This window comes from Saccopteryx bilineata, chromosome 9 (genome assembly GCF_036850765.1).
Source record: "Saccopteryx bilineata isolate mSacBil1 chromosome 9, mSacBil1_pri_phased_curated, whole genome shotgun sequence".
Taxonomy (NCBI): Eukaryota; Metazoa; Chordata; class Mammalia; order Chiroptera; family Emballonuridae; genus Saccopteryx; species Saccopteryx bilineata.
Genome location: NC_089498.1, coordinates 49,881,122 through 49,904,018, shown reverse-complemented (window position 1 = coordinate 49,904,018; position 22,897 = coordinate 49,881,122). Strand labels below are relative to the sequence as shown.

Here is a 22,897-nt window from a genome sequence, read left to right as displayed (position 1 = left end):
ACTAAAAAAGCAATGCCAGTATAAAAATAACCGGTATAGAGGGTATAAAATAAGAAAAAATGCTACCTGACCAGGTGGTGGCACAGTGGATAGAGCATCAACCTGGGACGCTGAGAACCCAGGTTCAAAACCTCAAGGTCACTGGCGTAAGCGCAAGCCTACCAGCTTGAATGTGGGATAACAGACATGACCCCACAGTCACTGGCTTGAGCCCAAAGGTTGCTGGCTTGAGCAAGGGGTCCCTGATTCCACTGGAGCCCCCTGGTCAAGGCACATGAGAAATCAATCAATGAACAACTAAAAGTGTCGCAACTACGAGTTACTACTTCTCATCTCTCCCTTCCTGTCTCTCAAAAAAAATAAATAAATAAAGGGAAGAAAAAAAATGTTAACTAACAACATATAAGAAATGAGAGGAATGATTAGTATTCAAGAGTTCTAATGTCCTTGTATTATTTGGGAGGTAATTATTAGCCTAGACTTTGAAGACAAGTAGATATGCTAAATAATTCTCTTCTAAACTTGTAGCACAGAAAGGGGAATAAAGAAAACAAAACAGTACACTAGATTGGAAAACAAAAAAGCACACAATAATGTGGTAGAAATAAATCTGTCAGCTATCAAAATAAAGGCCAACTGATCACACTTCCAAGTGAAGTGTCTTAGATTAAAATTTCAAAAAAAATCTAGCTATGTTCTTTTGTGCAAAATGTACATCAAATATCCAAAATAGGTGGAGTAGATCGATGAGAAAGATACACGAGGCAAACAAGTAATCAAAACTATATTACCTAGATCTCATTTCTATATAGCCTATCATTACATATGATTATAACAGTATAATTCAAAGTTATAGTTTTAATTACTACAGCTTTTATTATATATATAACTTATTTTACCAGGTACAGAACAAAAATATTAATGATCCATAAAATAACAGAAAAAGTCCACTAATAATTAAAAGCCATGGCACAAATAGAAAGATGATCTATATTGTAAATCCATATGAAAAAGAATGAAATGAGTTTCCTACTTCAAACTATAAACATTTTTTTATTGATTTTATAGAGAGAAGATAGGGATAGGGGAGCAAGAGGTATCAACTCATAGTTGCTTCACTTCAGTTGTTTTTTTATTGCTTTTGTATGTGCCCTCACGGTCAAGCCCAAGGCTTCGAACCAGTGACCTCAGCATTCCAGGTCAACACTTTATCCACTGCGCCACCACAGGCAAGGCCAAGCTATATATTTTTTAAAAGAAGAATATTTATGGGGATAGTGAAAGGATATGTAAACTAGACACAAAAAGTATAAATCATAAAAAAGACTGATAAATGTTTTTGTTTTTTTTTTGTTTTGTTTTGTTTTTTGTTTTTTTTTCATTTTTCTGAAGCTGGAAACAGGGAGAGACAGTCAGACAGACTCCCGCATGCACCCAACCGGGATCCACCCGGCACGCCCACCAGGGGCGGTGCTCTGCCCCCCAGGGGGCGATGCTCTGCCCATCCTGGGCGTCGCCATATTGCGACCAGAGCCACTCTAGCGCCTGAGGCAGAGGCCAGAGAGCCATCCCCAGCGCCCGGGCCATCTTTGCTCCAATGGAGCCTCGGCTGCGGGAGGGGAAGAGAGAGACAGAGAGGAAAGCGCGGCGGAGGGGTGGAGAAGCAAATGGGCGCTTCTCCTATGTGCCCTGGCCGGGAATCGAACCCGGGTCCTCCGCATGCTAGGCCGACGCTCTACTGCTGAGCCAACCGGCCAGGGCAAGACTGATAAATGTAACTACATTCAGATTTAAATCTCTGCAAAAGAAGTAATCATAAAGTGAAAAGTCAAACCAGTCTAGGAGAGTTGCATTCATAATGAACAGCAACAAAGAATTCTAAGAAAACTCACCCCCAAAACCCAACAATTTAAAAGCAATGAAACCCAAATGACTAATCAACTTGTTAAAAGATGCTCAAATTTAATATTAAGCAGGAAAACCCATATTAAAACAATGAGATAATTCATGCTATTAGGTTGGCAAAAAGTAATGATAATGTCTGAAAAAACAAATTTTAGGGAGTATCACAGTCATGAAAGTGAAAACAGGTACATGTAATCACTTTGAAGAACTGCTGGTCCTCGTGAGGGTGAAGATGAACACAACACACAGCCTAATGGTTCAACGTCTAGGCATCTACCCTGGACAAACAGACGTGCTTGAGGAAGCATGAGCACAGATGCCTACTGCATTGTTCCTGAGAGCGAAACACAGAAAGAACTACTGTACTAAGTAGGATAATGAACAGACTCATTCTGCAACACAGAAATTATACACAGCATATCAGGATGCTGGTTATCTCTTCTGTTTATGAAGACCTAAAAAAATGTTAAAAACTTAATCCGGTTATCTAAATACAACCCTTAACAGTGACGTTTTAAAATGCTCCATCAAAAACATAGCATACCTATTTCATCTATAAAAATGATGGAAGGCTGCAGCTTTACGGCAAGGGAAAAAACAGCAGCAGCTAATTTCTGAGATTCTCCATACCACTTATCTGTCAGTGTTGAAGGCTGAAGGTTAATAAATCGACAGCCTGCTTCTTTGGCTGTAGCCTTGGCAATCAATGTTTTACCACAGCCTGGAGGCCCGTAGAGAAGAACACCTGGAAATTAAGATGTGATTTTATTATTTCCTTTAAAAGAACAAGATATTTGCTTTAGTTTACATGATAATCAACATAGCATTAATTCTGCCCACACTAAAATTGTTCCCAATATTCACTTTTTATTAATCTTTTTTAATGAGAAAAGGAAAGAGCCATATTCTACATTCTTTGTCAGTGATAACAAGTATTTGAGATTACAGCACCTTGTACCTCCTCCCTTCATGAAAAGGTCCAGTTCAGGATATAAAAGGCAATCATCTTGACATCCAAACTCACGACACTTGATCAATGGTTGACAAAATCATCTAACACCCTCCACCTTCAAAAGCTAACAGAGCACTACTGCATACTAACAGCCCAGAGAAAATCGACTTCTCCAAAACAGATTGTAGTAAACACTGTTTTGCTAGTGCTCAGAGACTTAAGTTTTAGCCAAAAAGACATGTACCTTTTTCCAAACAGATAATGGTCTCTTCCTAAAAGAAACAGAGATGACCAGTCACTCCTGCTTTAATTCCCAAGAAATAAAACTGTATTATTAACCTGTATCTTCACTGACAGCAGTTTGCTCTAAATACAATTTAAGGCACTTCTTTTATATAAAATAAGGATCTAAACAGGTTGGGGCCTTGAGCATTTTGGGAATCAACAACTGTTTTTCAAATAAAATCAGATAGCATTTTCTAAGCTAACAGAGCACTAAAATTATGGCCCTATGTGTAGATTAAATGAAGCTGAAAACATACAGAATGAGTGCAGAAGCTTGAAATTATTACATTTATCATTTTGATCACACAATTTAATATGGGATGCAGATCTACTAGCAAACTCTTAATTATTACTTGAATCTCCGGGTTTTTAGAACTGTGATGGAACAGTCCTCACATTTTGTAGATTTTGCAGCTACACCATCACTTCATAAACTTATGCAGGACTCAAAATGTCTTATTTGTTTCAAAGTATTCATTTATCACTTTGAATATTTTATTCCTAACAGTCTAGTTTTGGTACTCCGTAGCAGGATTAAGTGTTTCCAATTATTTCTCTTCAGGGATTATAACCAGTGTTATTAATCAAGCAGTTATTTACTAATTCTATATGCAACAAAAGCTTTTGGATTTCATGATCTAGCTGTAATGAAGTACACATGAGGAGCAGTAAATGTTTCCTTTTGAACCGGGTGGTAGTTACATGAGTATTAGCTTTATAATTAATCAACTATTTAATCCCCATTTTTTTATATATGTTAACTTTCACAAAGACGTCTCATCTGAAATGTTCTCAGTGAGTCTAGCAATATTATTATTTGAAAATGGCACCAATCCTTTGTTGAAGTGGAATCCACAGTGTTAATATTTACGGAGGTTGATAAATGAATGGTTCTGCAAACAATGAGGCATTGAGCTGTAATTTTGCAACTTTTCAACCAACTTTTTGAGCTTAGTCTGATATTTTTATAACCATTCTCAGAAAAATTAAAATGTGTTTATCATTTTGTACTCTGCAGAGGTTTGAAAATTCAAACCCCCTTTTAAGATAAATGATTTTAGTAAGGACTTTATTTCATAATCACTGCATGCAATGAAAGATTTAGAATGAGGAAGAAAAGAAGTATTGGGACAAACATCCAATTTTGAGGTAATCCTCATTAGTGATAAGTATATTAATTACCTTATTAGTGACCAACTTTTCTTTCTTTTCTGGATTAGGTTATTGACTTTTAAGCTTTAAATTAAAAACTTGTCCAAAGAGTGGAAAAATAATCTATAAAAATTAAATCTATTTTAACATAAAGTACTCAAGAAGGGAGAATATAGGCCTCTATGGTCTCAAAAACTCAATTTTTCAAAAAGATTTTTTAGGTTTTCTACATTTTTAAGAATGCATCAAAAAGCGAAACAGCATGAAATTCACAAACATAAAACTTACGTGCCAAAATAACTACTGAATTCAGAGTTTATAGAGGGAGCCATGAAGTATTCAAATGAAATTTTGACTGGTGTTAATTTTTAAATGTTTAGGTGAGATAAAAGTTACCTTTTTTTATTATTATTCATTTTAGAGAAGAGAGACAGAGAGAGAGAGAGAGAGAGTGAGAGAGAGAGAAAGGGGGGAGGAGCAGGAAGCATCAACTCCCATATGTGCCTTGATGCGGTAAACCCAGGGTTTTGAACTGGCGACCTCAGCGTTCCAGGTCGATGCTTTATCCACTGTGCCACCACAGGTCAGGCCTAAAAGTTACCTTTTTTATGCAACCATGAATATATTATGGTATGTTTGAATAACAAATTAGTGGCATGACTGCTCCAACTTTGTCTGTATGTGATCTTATTAATTACGATCTCCCATGCATAATAAATAGTACACAATAAGTCAATTCTCATATTATGTTTTATAGTCTGTGAGGCAGTGATCACTTTCAGCCTCGATAGCAGTGAACTAAGGATAACATAAACTTGGCAATAAAGCAGTGACTCTAATCCAGGTAACCTTTTTCCAGTCGAACAACGGACCAAGTGTGGTACATAACTGATTTCATACTCTCCTTCTGTACCCTAATATTTGATTTATATTGTGGGTCAAAGCTAATCAATGATTTTTAAAACTTCTGTTTGTGGTAAAAAAAAATTTCAAAACTACAAAGCTGAAAAAGCTCAAATAGTAAAACTTTAGATTACATAATCAGGAGATACTTATACAACTTTTAAAAATTTAAAATACATATAGGAATCACCTTTAGTTTCAGGTAACACTTTCGAATAAGCAGATTTACACATAACTGTTGAAACAGCCTTTCCTAATTTCCTATTTGCTGTGCTAGTTGGAGCTTTACATCAAGTCTAACTGGTAAAGTCACCCAATTACCCGGACTAGGACATCGCTGATAAGAAAAGCTTTCTCCAACAACAGATAAGAAGACATTTGCCTGTTCTAAATCTACTAATATCGTGAAACTGAGTAAGGAATTACCTTACCCTTTTGATCTGGGCTCAGATAAATCATTAGACATTAACTTTGGGTGGAAAAAATCAAAATAAACTAAATGCTTTTTGTTAGGGGGGAAAAAACAGTTTGCTATTTCAGAAAAGTAAAAGAAATACCTAGTAAACAGCTTTGTTGTTTTAGTTAATGAGAGGAACATGACACTTTGGTGATAATTTGTCATTCTCTATTTACCAAAATCAAAAATTATCTACTTTATTAAAATGTATATGTATTGGCTTCCATTACCTTTAAAATACAGCTGCAAAATTAGTAAGATTATAAGCAATTACAACTTATACAAAGTACTATTTTGATACCTCTAAAGATCCCTTTTTCTAGAGAGAGAGACAGAAAGAGAAAGAGAGAGAGAGAGAGAGAGAGAAGTGAAAGGCATCAACTCATAGTAGTTGTTTCTTATATGTGCCTTGACCTGGAAAGCGCAGGGTTTCGAACGGGTGACTTCAGTGTTCCAAGTCAGTGCTTATCCAGGCAAGATCTTATTTTTTGAAAAATATACTTGCCTAATAATGAGTTCAGTCTTTTTTTTTTTTTTTTTTTGAGAGAGAGAGAGAGAAGAGATGAGAAATATGAACTTGTAGTTGCATCACTTTACTTGTTTACTGATTACTTCTCATACGTGCCTTGATGAGGGATGGGGGGACTCCAGTCAAGCCAGGGACCCCTTGCTAAAGCCAGCAACCATGGAGTCATGTCCATGATCCTACGCTCAAGCTGGCAACCCCAAACTCAAACCAGAGACCTCGGAGTATTGAACCTGAGACCTCAGTCATCCTGGTCAAAGGTCTATCCACTAAGCCACCACCAGTCAGGCGGAGTTCAGTCTTGACTATCAACATAAATCAAACTTACCTAGTTTTGGCAAAGCAATAAAGGGAAGCTTCCACTGGATGAAAATAAATAAGCTAGACTGTACCATTTGTATCTGAAAGCCATGGTAACAAACTTCTATTTCACTGTCAAGTACTCTGATTAAAATTTGAATAAACAATAATCAAAGCATTACACTTAAGGATGCAGTTATAAGCCCTTTCAATTCTTGAGTTCCAAGGCTTTCAAAGTGATTGCTAACTAGGAACAAGAAAATGATTCCTTTAAAAAGAAAGTGTATTTAATGTCTAGTTCATCTGTAGTTTAATATTTCCTGTAAAAAAATTAAAATCCCTGCACTAAAAATAATTAAGTCGAAATAATTAAGAGGGGAAAAAGATCACTAGAATTGTGAAACAATAAAAGGAAGTCTTACCACACATTTGAAATCTATATAATTTTATTAACCAATGTAACCCCAATAAATTTAATTTATAAAGTTTTATCTTTAACACAACCAAAAACCAATGTTGTGACTTTGGATTTTTTTTTTAAACTTGATTTCTCCAGTTTTCATTTACTTGTTAGCAACTAATGAGCTTCATATAAAGGGATTATTTTGCAATGTAACTATAGGGGAAATATATATTATACTTTACCTTTTGGAGGCTGCAGAAGCCTGGAATTTTCAAACAAATGCTTCTTTTTGATAGGTAAGATGACTGTGTCTTTCAGATCCGTAATGACATCGTCTAAACCTGCTATATCACTCCAAGTAACCTGGTAAAGGTATGGTCAGCGTCAATTCTACAACTGATGGATATATACCCACTGAAGTAAAAAAATCCCTCCAGAATGGCAAAATATAATCTGATAATTATACATAAATAAAAGATTAAAATTATATATTGTGAGTCAAGACTTTTCATAGCAATAAGAAAATTTAATTATTATGTCACTGAAAAAAAAGAATTTAATAGTCCACTACTTTTTAAAAAAAAAAAGCATTAAAATTAAAAAACTTAATAAAATAGCAAAATTTAATTTAAAAAATATTTTGAAATTAAAAAGTACTAGGTCTGGCACTCAAAACTCTTCAGGGACTTAAGTGAAATTCACTCCATTTAAGAGGAGGAAACACCCTGCCAAGAAGACTGAGAAGCCCCTCAGTTAACTGAGCACTGTTGAGCGGGAAGAGTTCACCAGAAGTGTGCCTAATTCATACATGATGCTGTCAAACGTAACAGGAATGAATTTTAGAAATAAAGCGTATACCCATCAACTGGATTTCTGAATTCTATTAATCTAAAGTAAAACTGTGTTAAAACTTGCCTTTAAAAACAGTAAATAGGGGATACTTTCAAAATAGACCCAGCTTACATATTTTAAAGTCTTCTGACTCAACTTTAAAAAACTTTTTTGGAAAATAAACTAACTGAAAAGACCTTAAAAAAAAAAAAAAAAAAAAATATATATATATATATATATATATATATATATATATATATATATATAAACAAACTTAACTAATATGGCTGAGTAAAGGGTCTGAACATGGGGCCAGTAAGAAGCAATATTCACAACAGACTTACTTTCTATATAACAAAAAAAAAGTGAAAAATTGCATCCAAATCCAAAATAATCATCATCTACTCTCACTGAGCTATAACAAAAACCCAGTCTGTCAGCACAGCTTCTCTCAGAAGTGAATATATGTCAGGCCTCAAAAAAGTACCACTGTAAATTTATAAATGGTATGAAAATGGAAAATTAATTTGGGGGGTATATATGTCTTTGTGCACACAGATAATAACAGACATTGCAGATTTTTATTTTCTAGATTTGGGAATAGAATTATCATATTTCATTCTATTTATTTATACCTCTTATTATAAAATATTCACATATGGGCAGAGCATCGCCCCCTGGTGGGCATGCCGGGTGGATCCCAGTCAGGCGCATGCGGGAGTCTGTCTGACTGCCTCCCCGGTTCCAACTTCAGAAAAATACAAAAAAATAAAAAATAAAATAAAATATTCACACAGGCTTTTATAGTTTATAAATAACATTAGCCTGATTCTCAAAATAACCCTTTTTAAGTAGACAGAGCAGGTATTAGAAACATGCGATCCAGTATAATCCCCACAAGGTAATTGAGACTCAAGATGAAATAATGTGCCGAGGCCCTACGTGGAAAAACCGGGATTCAAAATCTTGCCTTGCCTACAATACTTCATATGAAAATCTAAATTTAAACTCCAAATTAAATATCCACTTATGACTTAAAGCAATACATTTTATATGCCACAAAGATAAATATAAAAAAAGCACAAGTTTCACTAAACAAATATACACAAAAGGAAGTAAGTTAACATAGCAAGACTAAGATTATTATCCTTAGAAAGGCCTGCTTAGAAGGCAGGCCCCAGGCTGGAGTATGGGAACTTAGGTTTTAGAAGCATTCCCATCATTCCCTGATAAGAACAACTAACTCACTGTGACTAAACTGTTTGTGCAAACAATATGGTTTATGGCAAATACCTGTCTTCTTACAGAATTTTGGTAGATGTTAGAAAAGTCCACACGACTAGCACCAATTAAAACTCTGGGCATGGAGTCTCTAATGAGATCCCTGACAGATAGCATTTTCCATGAGTGTCACAACTTGTTACGAGAGGAATCAAGTGCATCCTGTATGACTTCACTAGGAGAAGATTCTTGGAAGCTTGTGCCAGATTTCCTGTGGACTTTATCACTTTATCCCAGGACCCTCTTTCCTTGCTGATTTGGCCTTGTATCCTTTTGCTGTAATAAATCACACCCATGCGTACCACTACGCTGACTCCTGCGATTTCTCCTAGAGAATCATCAAACCTGGTTGTGGCCTTTGGGACCACTGAGACAAAATTCTGGACAAAAAAAAAAAAAATCTTAAATAAGATTCACGATACATACATGCATGTTAAGAGGGTCTACAAGATGAGCAGCAATACTCATTTCATATTCTGAAAGCTTCACATTTTTCACACCAATTTGCTTCATTAATTTCTCTGCCTAGAAAGGAAAAAAAAAGTAATGTCCTTTAGTTTGATATTTAATACTGACACTTCAAAACAGGTATATGTGAAATCTAAAAAGCAATGAACAGACATACAAGAATTTTCCAGAAATGTTCTAAGCTCCTTGATCTCATCCTCTCCCACTGCAAGTCCTTTTGGTAAAGAAAAATTTGATGGTTTACTTCACAAAAATGAGGACAATTTAAACCAGCTCCTGGAAAATGAGGGGAAGTGAGATAACAGAGCTTGTGATTGAAGAGATATATACAAAGCTTCACACTGCTCAATGAGACTCTAAGGTCCAACTTTATTTCTTTCTCCCAGTAGGATCATCATTACAGATACAGATGAAACCTCAAAATAAAAGACTGAGGAATTAAGGATATCAAGAAATGGACAAGTAGAATTTCTTTACTTAAATTAACAGAGTATACCTGACCAGGCGGGGGAGCAGTGGATAGAGTCTCAGCCTGGAATGCAGAGGACCCGGGTTTGAAAACCCAAGGTTGCCAGCTTGAACACAGGCTCACCAGCTCAAGCATGGGGTTGCCAGCTTGAGCATGAGATCACAGACATGACCCCATGGTTGCTGGCTTGAATCCAAAGGTCACTGGTTCAAGTAAGGGGTCACTGGCTCAGCTGGAGCCCCCTAGTCAAAGCACATATGAGAAAGCAATCAATGAACAACTAAGGTGCAACAATGAGTTGATGCTTCTCATCTCTCTCCCTTCCTGTCTCTCTCTCTCTCTCTCTCCACTTACTAAAAAAAAAAAAAAAAAATTAACAGTATCTAAAAATAGGGGCCTAACTTCTTTCAAATTACCCAGAAATCTACAACAGTTGATCTAATTTCAAGTTGTTCAGAGACGCTATGCCTTTTAAAGTCAATTCCTGGGACTAGGCAACCAAGTATAATAAAAATACTGACTTAGAAGTATACTTACATATATTTTTAGAGCTGTGCAAAACTAACCTTAAGCCTATGAGCTTTATCAATGCAACAGAATTTTCAATTAAAATAAAAATCATGATAATAATGATAAACATTTACCCAGTGTGCCAAATATTATGTCAAAATACTACAAGTAGATTAACTCATTGAATCCTCAGAGTGAGCCTATAATATAAGATAGGCACAATTTTTTCCCACCATGGAAAAGAAATATCCAAATTTAGCTCCGTAAGTAATTACCTTAGGTTAAAAGTGAGCCAATGAAAGAGGCAATATACGAATCCAAGCAGTCCAACACTAGAGGCCATACTCTAACCATCACACATATTACTTTGGTCCACTAACAAGTTTTTAATAATCTGTAACACGTTCAAACTTCAAATAAGTTAGCATTTTTAGAAATGAAGGTACTCAGCTAAATCATGTATTTAACTAAATTTTTGTGTCATCTTGTTAGGGGTACTCTTGCTCTAAAAGGAAATTTAAGCCTGACCAGGTGGTGATGCAGTGGATAGAGCATCGGACTGGGATGCAGAGGACCCAGGTTTGATATCCCAAGGTCACCGGCTTGAGTGTGGGATCATAACCATGACCCCATGGTCACTGGCTTGAGCCCAAAGGTTGCTGGCTTGAAGCCCAAGATCACTGGCTTGAGCCCAAGGTCGCTGGCTTGAGCAAGGGGTCACTCACTGTGCTGTAGCCCCCCTCCCCATCAAGGCACATATGAGAAAGCAATCAATGAACAACTAAGGAGCTGCAATGAAAGTTGACGCTTCTCATCTCTCTCCCTTCCTGTCTGTCTGTCCCTATCTGTCCCTCTCTCTGACTCTGTCTCTGTCAAAAAAAATAAAATAAAATAAAATAAAAAAATATATATATATGAAGAAATTCAAATCACACTGTACTCTAGTTATAGACTGGTTAAAAGATTAGGATGTATGCTAATCATATCTTAGTAATAACATTTTTTTTTATTGATTTTTTAGAGAGAGAGGAGAGAGAGAGACAGAGAGAGAGAGAAGGGAGAGGAGCAGGAAGCATCAACTCCCATATGTGCCTTGACCAGGCAAGCCCAAGGTTTCGAACCTGCGACCTCAGTGTTCCAGGTCGACGCTTTATCCCACTGCGCCACCACAGGTCAGGCAGTAATAATATTTTTAAAAAGTGCTATGAACCACATATTATTCCTATTTCAGCCATTCGCCTATAGTTAAAGGATAAAGCTGCCTTTTCCAGGTCCTTTTATTTCTCTCTTATAAATATCTTCTCTTTCACTGACTTTAAATCTTTTATGTGTCAGCTATAAAAGGTATCCAATTTTAGTATCTGTAATAACATTAATTTCATTCTTCTTTTTCATTATGATTTTATAAATGTAAAGCCATCCCACATGTGTTCTTTTTGGGGGCAATGCTTTAAATCAGTGATTCTAAATCGAGGGGTGACTTTTGCACCTGAGGGGACATTTGGCAAAGTCTGGAAATACTTCTCATGGCCACTTGGGTGAGGGGAAGGATGCTACTGGTATCTAGTCAGCAGAGACAGGGATGCTGCTAAACATTCTAGGAAGCACAGGATAGCCTGTCCTCTACTCTCCCCACCAAATTATCTGGCCCCAAATGTCATTAGTGCCCACTTGAGAAACCCTGCGTTTTCCCCATTGGGTAGTTACCCTTAAATTTTTACTCCAGGCCAAAATTTCCTCTTGCTTTAAATAACAATCACCTTTATTTATATCTAGGATTTCCTAAAAGAATTTAGGAAAACTATGTTTTTTACCCTATAGAGATAGAAACAGTAGCCTGGCCTGTGGTGGCACAGTAGATAAAGCATCGACTTGGAATACTGAGGTCACTGACTTGAAACCCTGGGCTTGCCCAGTCAAGGTACATATGACAAGCAAATCAGTGAACAACTAAAGTAAAGCAGCTATGAGTTGACACTTCTTGCTCCCCCACCCTTCTTTCTCCACTCTGTAAAATCAATAAATAAAATCTAAAAAAAAGAGAAATTGTTAAAGTCAAGTTAACTAGAACCTTTTCCCACAATAGCAGTTTCATTCAGCAATGTGTTCAGGTTGCATTAATAACATTGACAGAAAAGAGAAAATAAATTAATGTTTATTGAGCATATACCACATGCCTGGCACTGTGCTGGGTACTTTAGAATCAATCCTTTAAACCATGCTGAGAACACCTATTATTACTCTCATTTCTCAGATAAGGAACTCAGGGTCAGTTAAGATATTACAAGAACTGCAAAGACTACACAGCTAGAAACTGGCATTACCAAAACTCAAACCCTAATTTATCTAAATTCAAAGTTCATGTTCAGCTGAAACATCAATATTCCTCATTTAGGAGTACAGAACATGGTTTAAAAAAAAATAAATGAAGCCCTGGCTGGTTGGCTCAGCGGTAGAGCGTCGGCCTAGCGTGCGGAGGACCCGGGTTCGATTCCCGGCCAGGGCACACAGGAGAAGCGCCCATTTGCTTCTCCACCCCTCCGCCGCGCTTTCCTCTCTGTCTCTCTCTTCCCCTCCCACAGCCAAGGCTCCATTGGACCAAAGATGGCCCGGGCGCTGGGGATGGCTCTGTGGCCTCTGCCTCAGGCGCTAGAGTGGCTCTGGTCGCATCATGGCGACGCCCAGGATGGGCAGAGCACCGCCCCCTGGTGGGCAGAGCGTCGCCCCTGGTGGGCGTGCCGGGTGGATCCCGGTCGGGCGCATGCGGGAGTCTGTCTGACTGTCTCTCCCTGTTTCCAGCTTCAGAAAAATGAAAAAGAAAAAAAAAAAGAAAAAATAAATAAATGAAAAGAGAACACCCCAAAACACCATACCACTACCAAACTCTGTCCCAGGAATCTGTCAGCCAATCGTCTAGCTTTGACACATTTAACTGAGCCTGTATTTCTAAAATGTTTTAACTAGAAAAACAAAATTATAATTGGACTACCCTAAACATGGCCTATGTTCATGTGTTGATTTATCATTTACAGATTAATAACAATTACATTTTCTAGTCACCAACATCTGCTTGGTTTTGAATGGGTCCCTCCAAGTAGTTGTCTCTACGGAGGGAAAATGGTGAACTGGGTTCTGAGGGGAATCAGAGGGAAGAGGTCACTGACCTCTTATATTTTACTGTAGACCCATCTTTTTAAGTCTTTCATAGTATTTTTTACTGATTTTAGAGAGAAAGGACGGAGGGAAAGAAAGAGCGAAACATAGATTTGTCATATGCATTCACTGATTGATTCTTGTATGTGCCCTGACCCAGAGGACTGAATCCCCAACCTTGGTGTATTGGGATGATGCTCTAACAAACTATGTAAACTACCAGGCCAGGGCTGTTTCATAGTATTTTTTATTCTTTCAGGCTATTTCACTTTTTCCTCCATGTAAACTATGATTTTAAAAATTAAGAATTGGAGTAGGATATAGTAAACTAATATTTTTGCTTAAAATGGGGGGAAAGAAAATGGAGAATAGAGCAGAAGAAAAGAAACACTCATTTCATTCAGGTACTAAAAGATTATAAAAATTTTTCTTTTGGAAGAATAATTTTAGAAAGTTAGAAATGGAATTAACAAGTGAAGAATATAAAAAGAGTGATAAACTATGTAAATGTAGGTTCAAAAGCATTTACTGAGGTCACAGCTAAAATACTTCAATTTAAGTGTAGACCGAGGAAATCACTGATAAAGCTTTTAAAACGTATTTAAATAGAAATAGCAAAGAATTTGAGTATTTATCTTTATATTTAAATTCTAGAAAATATACTTTCTAGACATGTGAAGACAATCATCTTAGGGTTAGTGCACTTAAATCTCTTCTTTCCAATTTTAATGTATGTATTCTCAAAGTTATTTGGCAAGACACCCAAATCAAATATCATCTTCTCCTAAACTTTCCCTATCTACCAGTTTCTAGACACCTATAAAGATATAATGAGTCTTTGAGGACTCCAGACAAATCTTGGATTCATTTGTAATATATCTTTTTTCTTTTCCCATATCATCACAAAGTCCTTCCAACATCCATTATTATCCTTTTCACTCACTCCATTCATGTTGTCATCTTACTATACCTAGGTCTTTGCCAGGACTATTTCCATATCATGCACTTACTCAAAAATTCTTAATGGTATACTACTGCCTATATAGAGGACTTCAACTGGTCAATAGCATATTTCAACAGTTAGCCAGGGAGGTAAGGAAGGAAAAAAGGGTAACAGAGAGGCTATATAGCCCCTGACCAAAAAGAAAGCATACCTCCTTCTTAGTTCATGAACTTCTCAAATGCTGTGGCATTTACCAGCCTGTGTCCAACCACCAAACATTAAAAAGACTAAGGAAAAAGTAGAGCTCTGTTCTCTGACTTCACAGTGAAGGTCCTTTATCATTTAGTCCCTTACCTTTCCCTCCAAGTTCTACTAGTTAGTTGCATAAACACTCGCAGGGGCAGTCAACCTTTTTATACCTACTGCCCACTTTTGTATCTCTGTTAGTAGTAAAATTTTCTAACCACCCACCGGTTCCACAGTAATGGTGATTTATAAAGTAGGAAAGTCACTTTACTTTATAAAATATATAAAGCAGAGTTACAGCAAGTTAAAGCATATAATAATAATTACTTACCAAGTACTTTATGTTGGATTTTCGCTAAGTTTGGCAGAATAAATCTTTATAAAACTTACTATAGGCCCTGGCCGGTTGGCTCAGCGGTAGAGCGTCGGCCTAGCGTGCGGAGGACCCGGGTTCGATTCCCGGCCAGGGCACATAGGAGAAGCGCCCATTTGCTTCTCCACCCCTCCGCCGCGCTTTCCTCTCTGTCTCTCTCTTCCCCTCCTGCAGCCAAGGCTCCATTGAAGCAAAGATGGCCCGGGCGCTGGGCATGGCTCTGTGGCCTCTGCCTCAGGCGCTAGAGTGGCTCTGGTCGCAATATGGCGACGCCCAGGATGGGCAGAGCATCGCCCCCTGGGGGGCAGAACACCGCCCCTGGTGGGCGTGCCGGGTGGATCCCGGTCGGGCGCATGCGGGAGTCTGTCTGACTGTCTCTCCCTGTTTCCAGCTTCAGAAAAATGAAAAAAAAATAAAAAAATAAAAAAAAAATAAAAAAATAAAAAAAAAAACTTACTATAGTTAAATCTATCTTTTTATTTATACTTTGGTTGCTCCACTACCGCCCACCATGAAAGCTGGAACGCCCACTAGTGGGCGGTAGGGACCAGGTTGACTACCACTGAATCAACCCGACTAGTCTATTTACTGTTCCTTTAACAAGTCTTGTTATTCCTACATCCATCATAATTCCGTTCATGATTTTCTTTCTACTTAAAATTGTCCTTGCCTATCCTAGAGGACAAAATTTTTCATGAAGTCATCCTCAACTGACTCAACCATCAATGAAGGCTTTCTCTAAATGCCATAGTTTGTCTTCACTACTCATCAGGCCATTAGGATAATCTACTTCTAAATATAATTTATACTGTCATGAACAGGTCTTTTCCCCCTACCATGGGCACTTATGAGAACAGATGGCATTTAATACTTTATATACCTGATATTTTGAACAGTACTATACACATAATTTATAATAAAGACCTACTATATTCAAGTATTAAATATCTATATTTAGCTTTCTGTATGTCCTCCACATGTGTATTCCAGGGCTTTTAGAAGCTAAGAAAATAAATGACAAAATTCTGTTTAAAAATCACATACTATTATTAAAATTTTTTTTAAATAATATGACTTGTCAATAATTTGACCTCAGACTTAAATTGAGTTTCATGATTCAGGTGGTGGGGGGGAAGCTACAATGTAGGCTGACATATGAGTATACTCAAATTCACTTTTATAAAAATCTACACTGGTCAGACTTCCTACAGTAATGAACTGACTGATATGATGATATAATCTAGAGCCTGATTCAATTATTTTATAATCAAATTCAGAGAACAGACTCACAACTGTCCAAATTGCTTTTCAGATATATACAGTAAGCAATATTTAAGAAACTACAGTTTTCACTGCTTTAAGAGCCATACATAGCACTGTAAAACATTCATTTCTTTACATCCCAATTTCTCACACCAGCCCACAGCATTTGAAAGAACAAGATTTATTCATCTTTTATCCTTAGCACCAAGCATTTGCTAGTAGCTCAATAGAGGTTTACTGAATGCATCAGTCACAACTCACAAAAGAAATCTAAAAATCCAAGAATAAAACATTTTGCCTTCAAACAGCAAGAAACATTTGAAAGATCCTTGAAGGCTTTTGTTTTTTAAAAATAGGAACCAAAACAAATAGATCATGTAATGAGATGACCACAAGAGGCAGTAGCTGAAAAATAAAACTACAAAAACTTATATTAACAATACCATTTTTAGCAACTCCTTAATTAGAAATTAGTGTCGTTTGTAAGTCTAAGACTGACAGCTTATCAGTATTATTCACATTTCAAATGTCATATAAAGCAAATATATACCTTATTAAAGATAAATTGTTTCATCTGTTGAAAAATTTTACCTAGATTCCTTCAGGTAACAAATAGCTGACAAAAATAATCTAATGAGAATGATCACAACCAAATATTGTAATATTTTTATTCTTCATTATTTTCTCTTCTAAGTTACCTATATATCAAAAAGGATTTGAGAAACAAGTAACTTTTAGGAATAATGAAATTAAATATAACACAGAAACATTTTAATGTGAATCTTACGGAATTTGTTAACTTATAATTCTGAGTTTTATGGAACAATATTTGCTAGCTACAAGAAAAATGATGCTGAAATATTTTAACCATACCTGTTTCTGGGCTTCTACTTTCTGTTTTCTGGTTGGATCAATTGCATCTACCATCCATTTGATTGTAAAGTATGTTACTGCACCAAATATTGTCAAACGGAAAATTAACCCAACAACCTCATTCCGAGTCAAGGGACGAGAAAAGGCTTCAGCATGTACCATCTTGGCAGTTAACCTTAAAAAATAAACAGAAATGTTACTAGGTAATAACTAGTCATTAAAATTGGGAGGTTTAGAAGTACCTTAATTTAAGCAACAAAAAACTACTAGTCAAATTCAACTTTACCCTTAGTGTTTTACTTTGAAGAGAAATAGGGTTTTAAATGGTAAGTAAATAAACACACTTGAAATTCCCCTTGAAAACGGAAGGGACATACTAGAAATTGGGGCTTATTTATTAGAATTTTTAATGAACTTTCCTAAAAGCTCATATAATTTAAGTAGAGATTAATTCTATTTGAAAAATACAATAAACCTATTAAAGTATTTACTCTTCAACACTTTTAAAAGAACTATTTCAAAGCCTAAAAAAATAATGACTATAACACTATCCTAACTGAGGCAAGGCAGCCAACAATGAAATGCTTTCCTAATGTGATGGTAAGAATTATTTCTATTAACTGTAATGTAAACCAAGAAATTTTTTAGGGAAATTCAAATTGTGAATTGACTTATTTCCTTATATTTACTTTTTTTTTTAATTTTATTTATTCATTTTTAGAGAAGAGAGAGAGAAAGACAGAGAGGGGGAGAGAGAGAGAGAAGGTGGGGAGAAGCTGGAAGCATCAACTCCCATATGTACCTTGACCAGGCAAAGCCCAGGGTTTCGAACCAGCGACCTCAGCATTTCCAGGTCAACGCTTTATCCACTGTGCCACCTATACTTACTTTTAAAGGTTTTCAGGGCCTACTTAAATTTAAACATGCCATTTCCTTAATAAGTGACATTAAATTTTTTGAGTCACATTATTTCCAACAACTTAGCTAAATGTGAAGCAACAGAATATTCAAATATTTCTGAACCAAAAAATACAGCACATACCCAAGATAGAGAGGAAAACAGAAGGCAATGTGCCTACTTTTACATATATCCATGAGAAGCTACATCGATCACAGCTAGTCTTATAGGAGGCATGAACACCCCTGTCATAAGCAATGACTACTCGCCTGACCTGTGGTGGCACAGTGGGATGGGGCATCGACCTGGAACACTGAGATTGCTGGTTCGAGACCCTGGGCTTGCCTGGTCAGGGCACATGTGGGAGTTGATGCTTCCTGCTCCTCCCCTTTCTCTCTCTCTCTCTCTCTTCTCTCTAAAAATCAATAAATAAAATAAAATAAAACTAAAAAAAAAACTTAAAAAAAAAAAGCAATGACTACTCAAAAGAAGTTGTTGGGGACAGTGTAACTATCAAATGATAGAAGATGGGATCTTAGCTTCAAACAAGCTTTATACTCTCATAGCACAGGACTGTGTTGAGTGCTATGTGACAAAAAGGGAAAAAACACAAAAGGAATATATATATTTTACACTCGCGTAAAGGGAATAAATCAGAATTTGTACAGATGGCTCAGTAACAGGTAAAAATTAGGTACTCCAGAGATTAGTATCTATGGTCATTCCAGCTCTAAAATTAATCTTCTCCCTACCACCACTCAATTAAAGATCCTCTTACTGTCTCTCATAAAATAGTGCCAATAATTTTGAAATTCTTTTCAGATACATCTCACCCATTCAGAGTACATCCTCCTCTCTAATAAAAAGACCCCAAATCTTTCCCTTTATTTACAGGAATCCCAACCATTCAAGACTATTCTTATCTAGCCCCAAAGACAAACTTTTAAGCATTTTTCTTCTCACCATTTCTCAACAGGAATTCTTAACAGCTGGTGTCAACAGGATCTGAAAATGCCCCAGGTCCTTTCCCTCCCACCTATCTACCTAGTATCCTCTATGGCAGGGGTCCCCAAACTACGGCCCGCGGGCCACATGCAGCCCCCTGAAGCCATTTATCCGGCCACTTCTGGAAGGGGCACCTCTTTCACTGGTGGTCAGTGAGAGGAGCACATTGACCATCTCATTAGCCAAAAGCAGGCCCATAGTTCCCATTGAAATACTGGTCAGTTTGTTGATTTAAATTTACTTGTTCTTTATTTTAAATATTGTATTTGTTCCCGTTTTGTTTTTTTACTTTAAAATAAGATATGTGCAGTGTACACAGGTATTTGTTCATAGTTATTTTTATAGTCCAGCCCTCCAATAGTCTGAGGGAGTGAGCTGGCCCCCTGTGTAAAAAGTTTGGGGACCCCTGCTCCATGGGCATATCCCTCCATTCATCTAGGATTAGTCAAGCTCTATCCAGACTCCAAAAACTTCACAGGCTCCATGAAGCTCTTCAGATCACACTAATCCTCTATACAGTTGTCCCTCGCCATATCGTGGTTCACTTTTCACAATCTCACTGTATTGTGGATTTTTAAATTGTCTATAATTTTGCATCACGAATTTTTTGCTATGATTGCAGGATTTTGTGGTATTTAGGTATTTTTATATATTTATTATTTTAATTATTTCTGTGGTAAAATAAGCATTTTCTAGCCTAAAAAAATTGAAAACAAAAAATATATATAAAACATTAATTAAAACATTAAAATGTTAAATTGAAATAAAATATGTACCATACAGCAGATGAGCTATAACGCTCTTCTTCTTGGATGTACAGTACATTAATCTCATCATCATCACCTTCATCATCATTAGTACTGCCCAGCTAATACATCATCATCTTCATCATTCAAGTTGTAGTATATTCACTGGTGAGTACCCACACAGAATTTTATGTTGTTAAAATTATATAGGTTTAAGAGTGTAAAGTGTTTAAGAGCATAGGAAGTGTTTATAAGAGTGTGGGAAAGGTTAATGACAGTGTGGGAAAGGTTTATAAGATTGTGGGGTTTATAAAGCCTTAAAATATATATAAATAATAAAATAAATATAAGGTCGCCACTTTGCAGATTTTTGCCTATTGTGGAGGGTTCTGGAACCTAACCACCACGATGGTGAGGGACCACTGTATTATTCATCTGGCTGTATTACTGAACATATTGATATGGATTCTACTCCACTAGAGGGTTTTTTTTTGTATTTTTCTGAAGCTAGAAACGGGGAAAGACAGACTCCCGCATGCGCCCAACCGAGATCCACCCGGCACGCCCACCAGGGGTGAAGCTCTGCCCACCAGGAGGCGATGCTCTGCCCCTCCGGGGGGTCGCTCTGCCACGACCAGAGCCACTCTAGCGCCTGGGGCAGAGGCCAAGGAGCCATCCCCAGGGCCCGGGCCATCCTCGCTCCAATGGAGCCTTGGCTGCGGGAGGGGAAGAGAGAGACAGAGAGGAAGGAGGGGCGGGGGTGGAGAAGCAAATGGGCGCTTCTCCTATGTGCCCTGGCCGGGAACCGAACCCGGGTCCCCCGCACGCCAGGCCGACGCTCTACCGCTGAGCCAACCGGCCAGGGCCCACTAGAGTTTAAGCCCTTATATACAGGATTTACATCTTACCCATTTTTATAATTGTCATATACAAAAGAGACTATTCAATAATTATTTGTTCAACAGATAAATTGCAACTGCAAAAAACCTCCCCATTCAATCATTCCACCAGAATTGCTGCCAGATTTTTGAATAATTTCCAAAGAAAAGTCAAAGGTTCCACTAACTTTACTTCTCTATTCCTAGAAGCCATTCTATTTACAACAGGACATTATTTAATTTAAACTTAATTAATAATTGAAAGCCTTTCTTTGGGGAGAATAATCTTTGGCCTAGGAATGTTAAGTATTTAATTCATACTTTTTAACTTGTATATATAATGCCTACTATATACTGGATATACAATAATGGCTAAGATATGATTACTATAAAGAATGCAGTCTGGTTACTACATTAATTGAAATTTTCAAAATGAATCTAGGAAGAAACTACCTAATTAAAATCTTTTTTCATGTAACAAACGACAATGTGTGCTTTCTTCCAACAGCATGATTCCTAAAAATAGGTTAACAATATTCCACTTTTTTTCAAATAAAACAAAGTTATAGGATATAAAATCAACTTCTCTAACCTTTCCTCCAAAAGAGTAAATCTGAAAATGCAGTTGAAATACATGGTATCATGTGGGGAAATTATTCATCGATAAAAATAAACTAGTAGCCAAATAAGGGTTTTATTAACTTAATCTGTGAAAACTAGAGATATTTGAATAAAAGGTTTTAATTTATTTAAAGTTTGATTTAGTAGGATAAAACTGCCATCTACTGGATGTTCACTGAACTAGGGTTATCAGTACATCCCAGTCATCAAGATAATAACAGTTTTAATCCTATAAAAAATATCAAGATGCAAAACCTCTATTAACTATATATTTACTGTAATTCAGTAGTCTACCTATGGCCACTTCTAAAATAGTACTCCATCTTTTAAAATGTCCTCAAAATCCTGAAATGAAACTGAAACTTCTACTTGCAGGTTGTAACTGTATATACTTTATTGTACACTCATCTATCATTCATATGACATTGATATGCCTGCAATGTAAGGCCATTACAGTAACAAAATCATTACTGCAGAACATACAATAAAAGCTGCATGTGCATAAGGCAGTTAGGGAATGTATTTCAACCTTGTATAAACATTAGGATCAACAAAATGAACAATTTATGTACGTAAACATAAATGATGCTGTGCACTCCAGATAATGGTTTCATTTGAGTTCTCCATTTCAAGGTAGAAACCTTTGAAATCGTACTACCTCGTCAATAAGCAATTCACTGACAGGTTAAGAACTGAGTGCCATGTTCATACTAGAGTATTTCTCTCCAGAGTCACTGCAGTGTTTTACAAAGTTTTTCTCCATCCCAAAGTTCCAGTTTCGCAGACATCAAGGTCCTGTTAACACAGCCTTATGTCAATAAAAGACTGCCATCCTTCACAAAAAGGATAAGTTAAAATTAACATCATCCTCTGCGAAAGTGTGCACAGGCCTTAAGAACCACCTCCGTTTTTGCACGAGGTGATAGCAGTACCAGTACAACCATCAGACCCAGTTCACTCCGGCCGCCTGTGCCTAGGACCCCGGTTCTGAGGTCGCCTGGGCCGACTGCAAGCTCAAGCAGTGACCAGGCTGCCTAGAGACCCCCTGTAGGAAACAGCATAACTCCTGGAACAGCGCTAACAGAGGCCTGAGGTCCTCGGCCGGGCAGAAAGCCAAGGGGAGGCCTGGGACGCCCTTGGAGGTTAATCGGCGAGATACCAAGGGTTGGGAGAAGCTGGGGGGCGGCACCGAGGTGAGACATGGGAGGAAGGGGAGGCGACCTTTCCTGCTGGGCTTCGCAATTCCGAGAAAGAGCCTAAAGGAGCTCAGCAGGATCCCGCGCCCGTACCACACCAAGCCCCGCGGGAACCCGCTACTCACCCACAACCAAACACAGCCGCAGCAAGAGCCCTTAGCTAATCTCACACAGGAAGGAAACGCCACCGGGGGGAGAACGCTTCCGGCCCGAGCCGCAGCCCACCCCGTCGCACGGAGCATGCGCAGTCCGCGGCTGTC

The 22,897-nt window shown here is 37.4% G+C and overlaps 1 protein-coding gene across 1 annotated transcript in view; it reads right to left on the bottom strand.

The window, feature by feature from the left end:
- The window catches only part of ATAD1 (ATPase family AAA domain containing 1), a 39,988-nt gene extending 17,091 nt beyond the window's left edge, over nucleotides 1–22,897 (bottom strand). The window contains exons 1-5 of the mRNA XM_066243936.1: nucleotides 22,763–22,897; nucleotides 17,294–17,468; nucleotides 9,422–9,520; nucleotides 7,126–7,246; nucleotides 2,450–2,650 (exon numbers count right to left, since the gene is read on the bottom strand). Of these exons, the coding sequence (XP_066100033.1) occupies nucleotides 2,450–2,650; nucleotides 7,126–7,246; nucleotides 9,422–9,520; nucleotides 17,294–17,455 (583 nt within the window). The 5' untranslated portion in view covers nucleotides 17,456–17,468; nucleotides 22,763–22,897. The remainder of the gene's footprint in view (nucleotides 1–2,449; nucleotides 2,651–7,125; nucleotides 7,247–9,421; nucleotides 9,521–17,293; nucleotides 17,469–22,762) is intronic.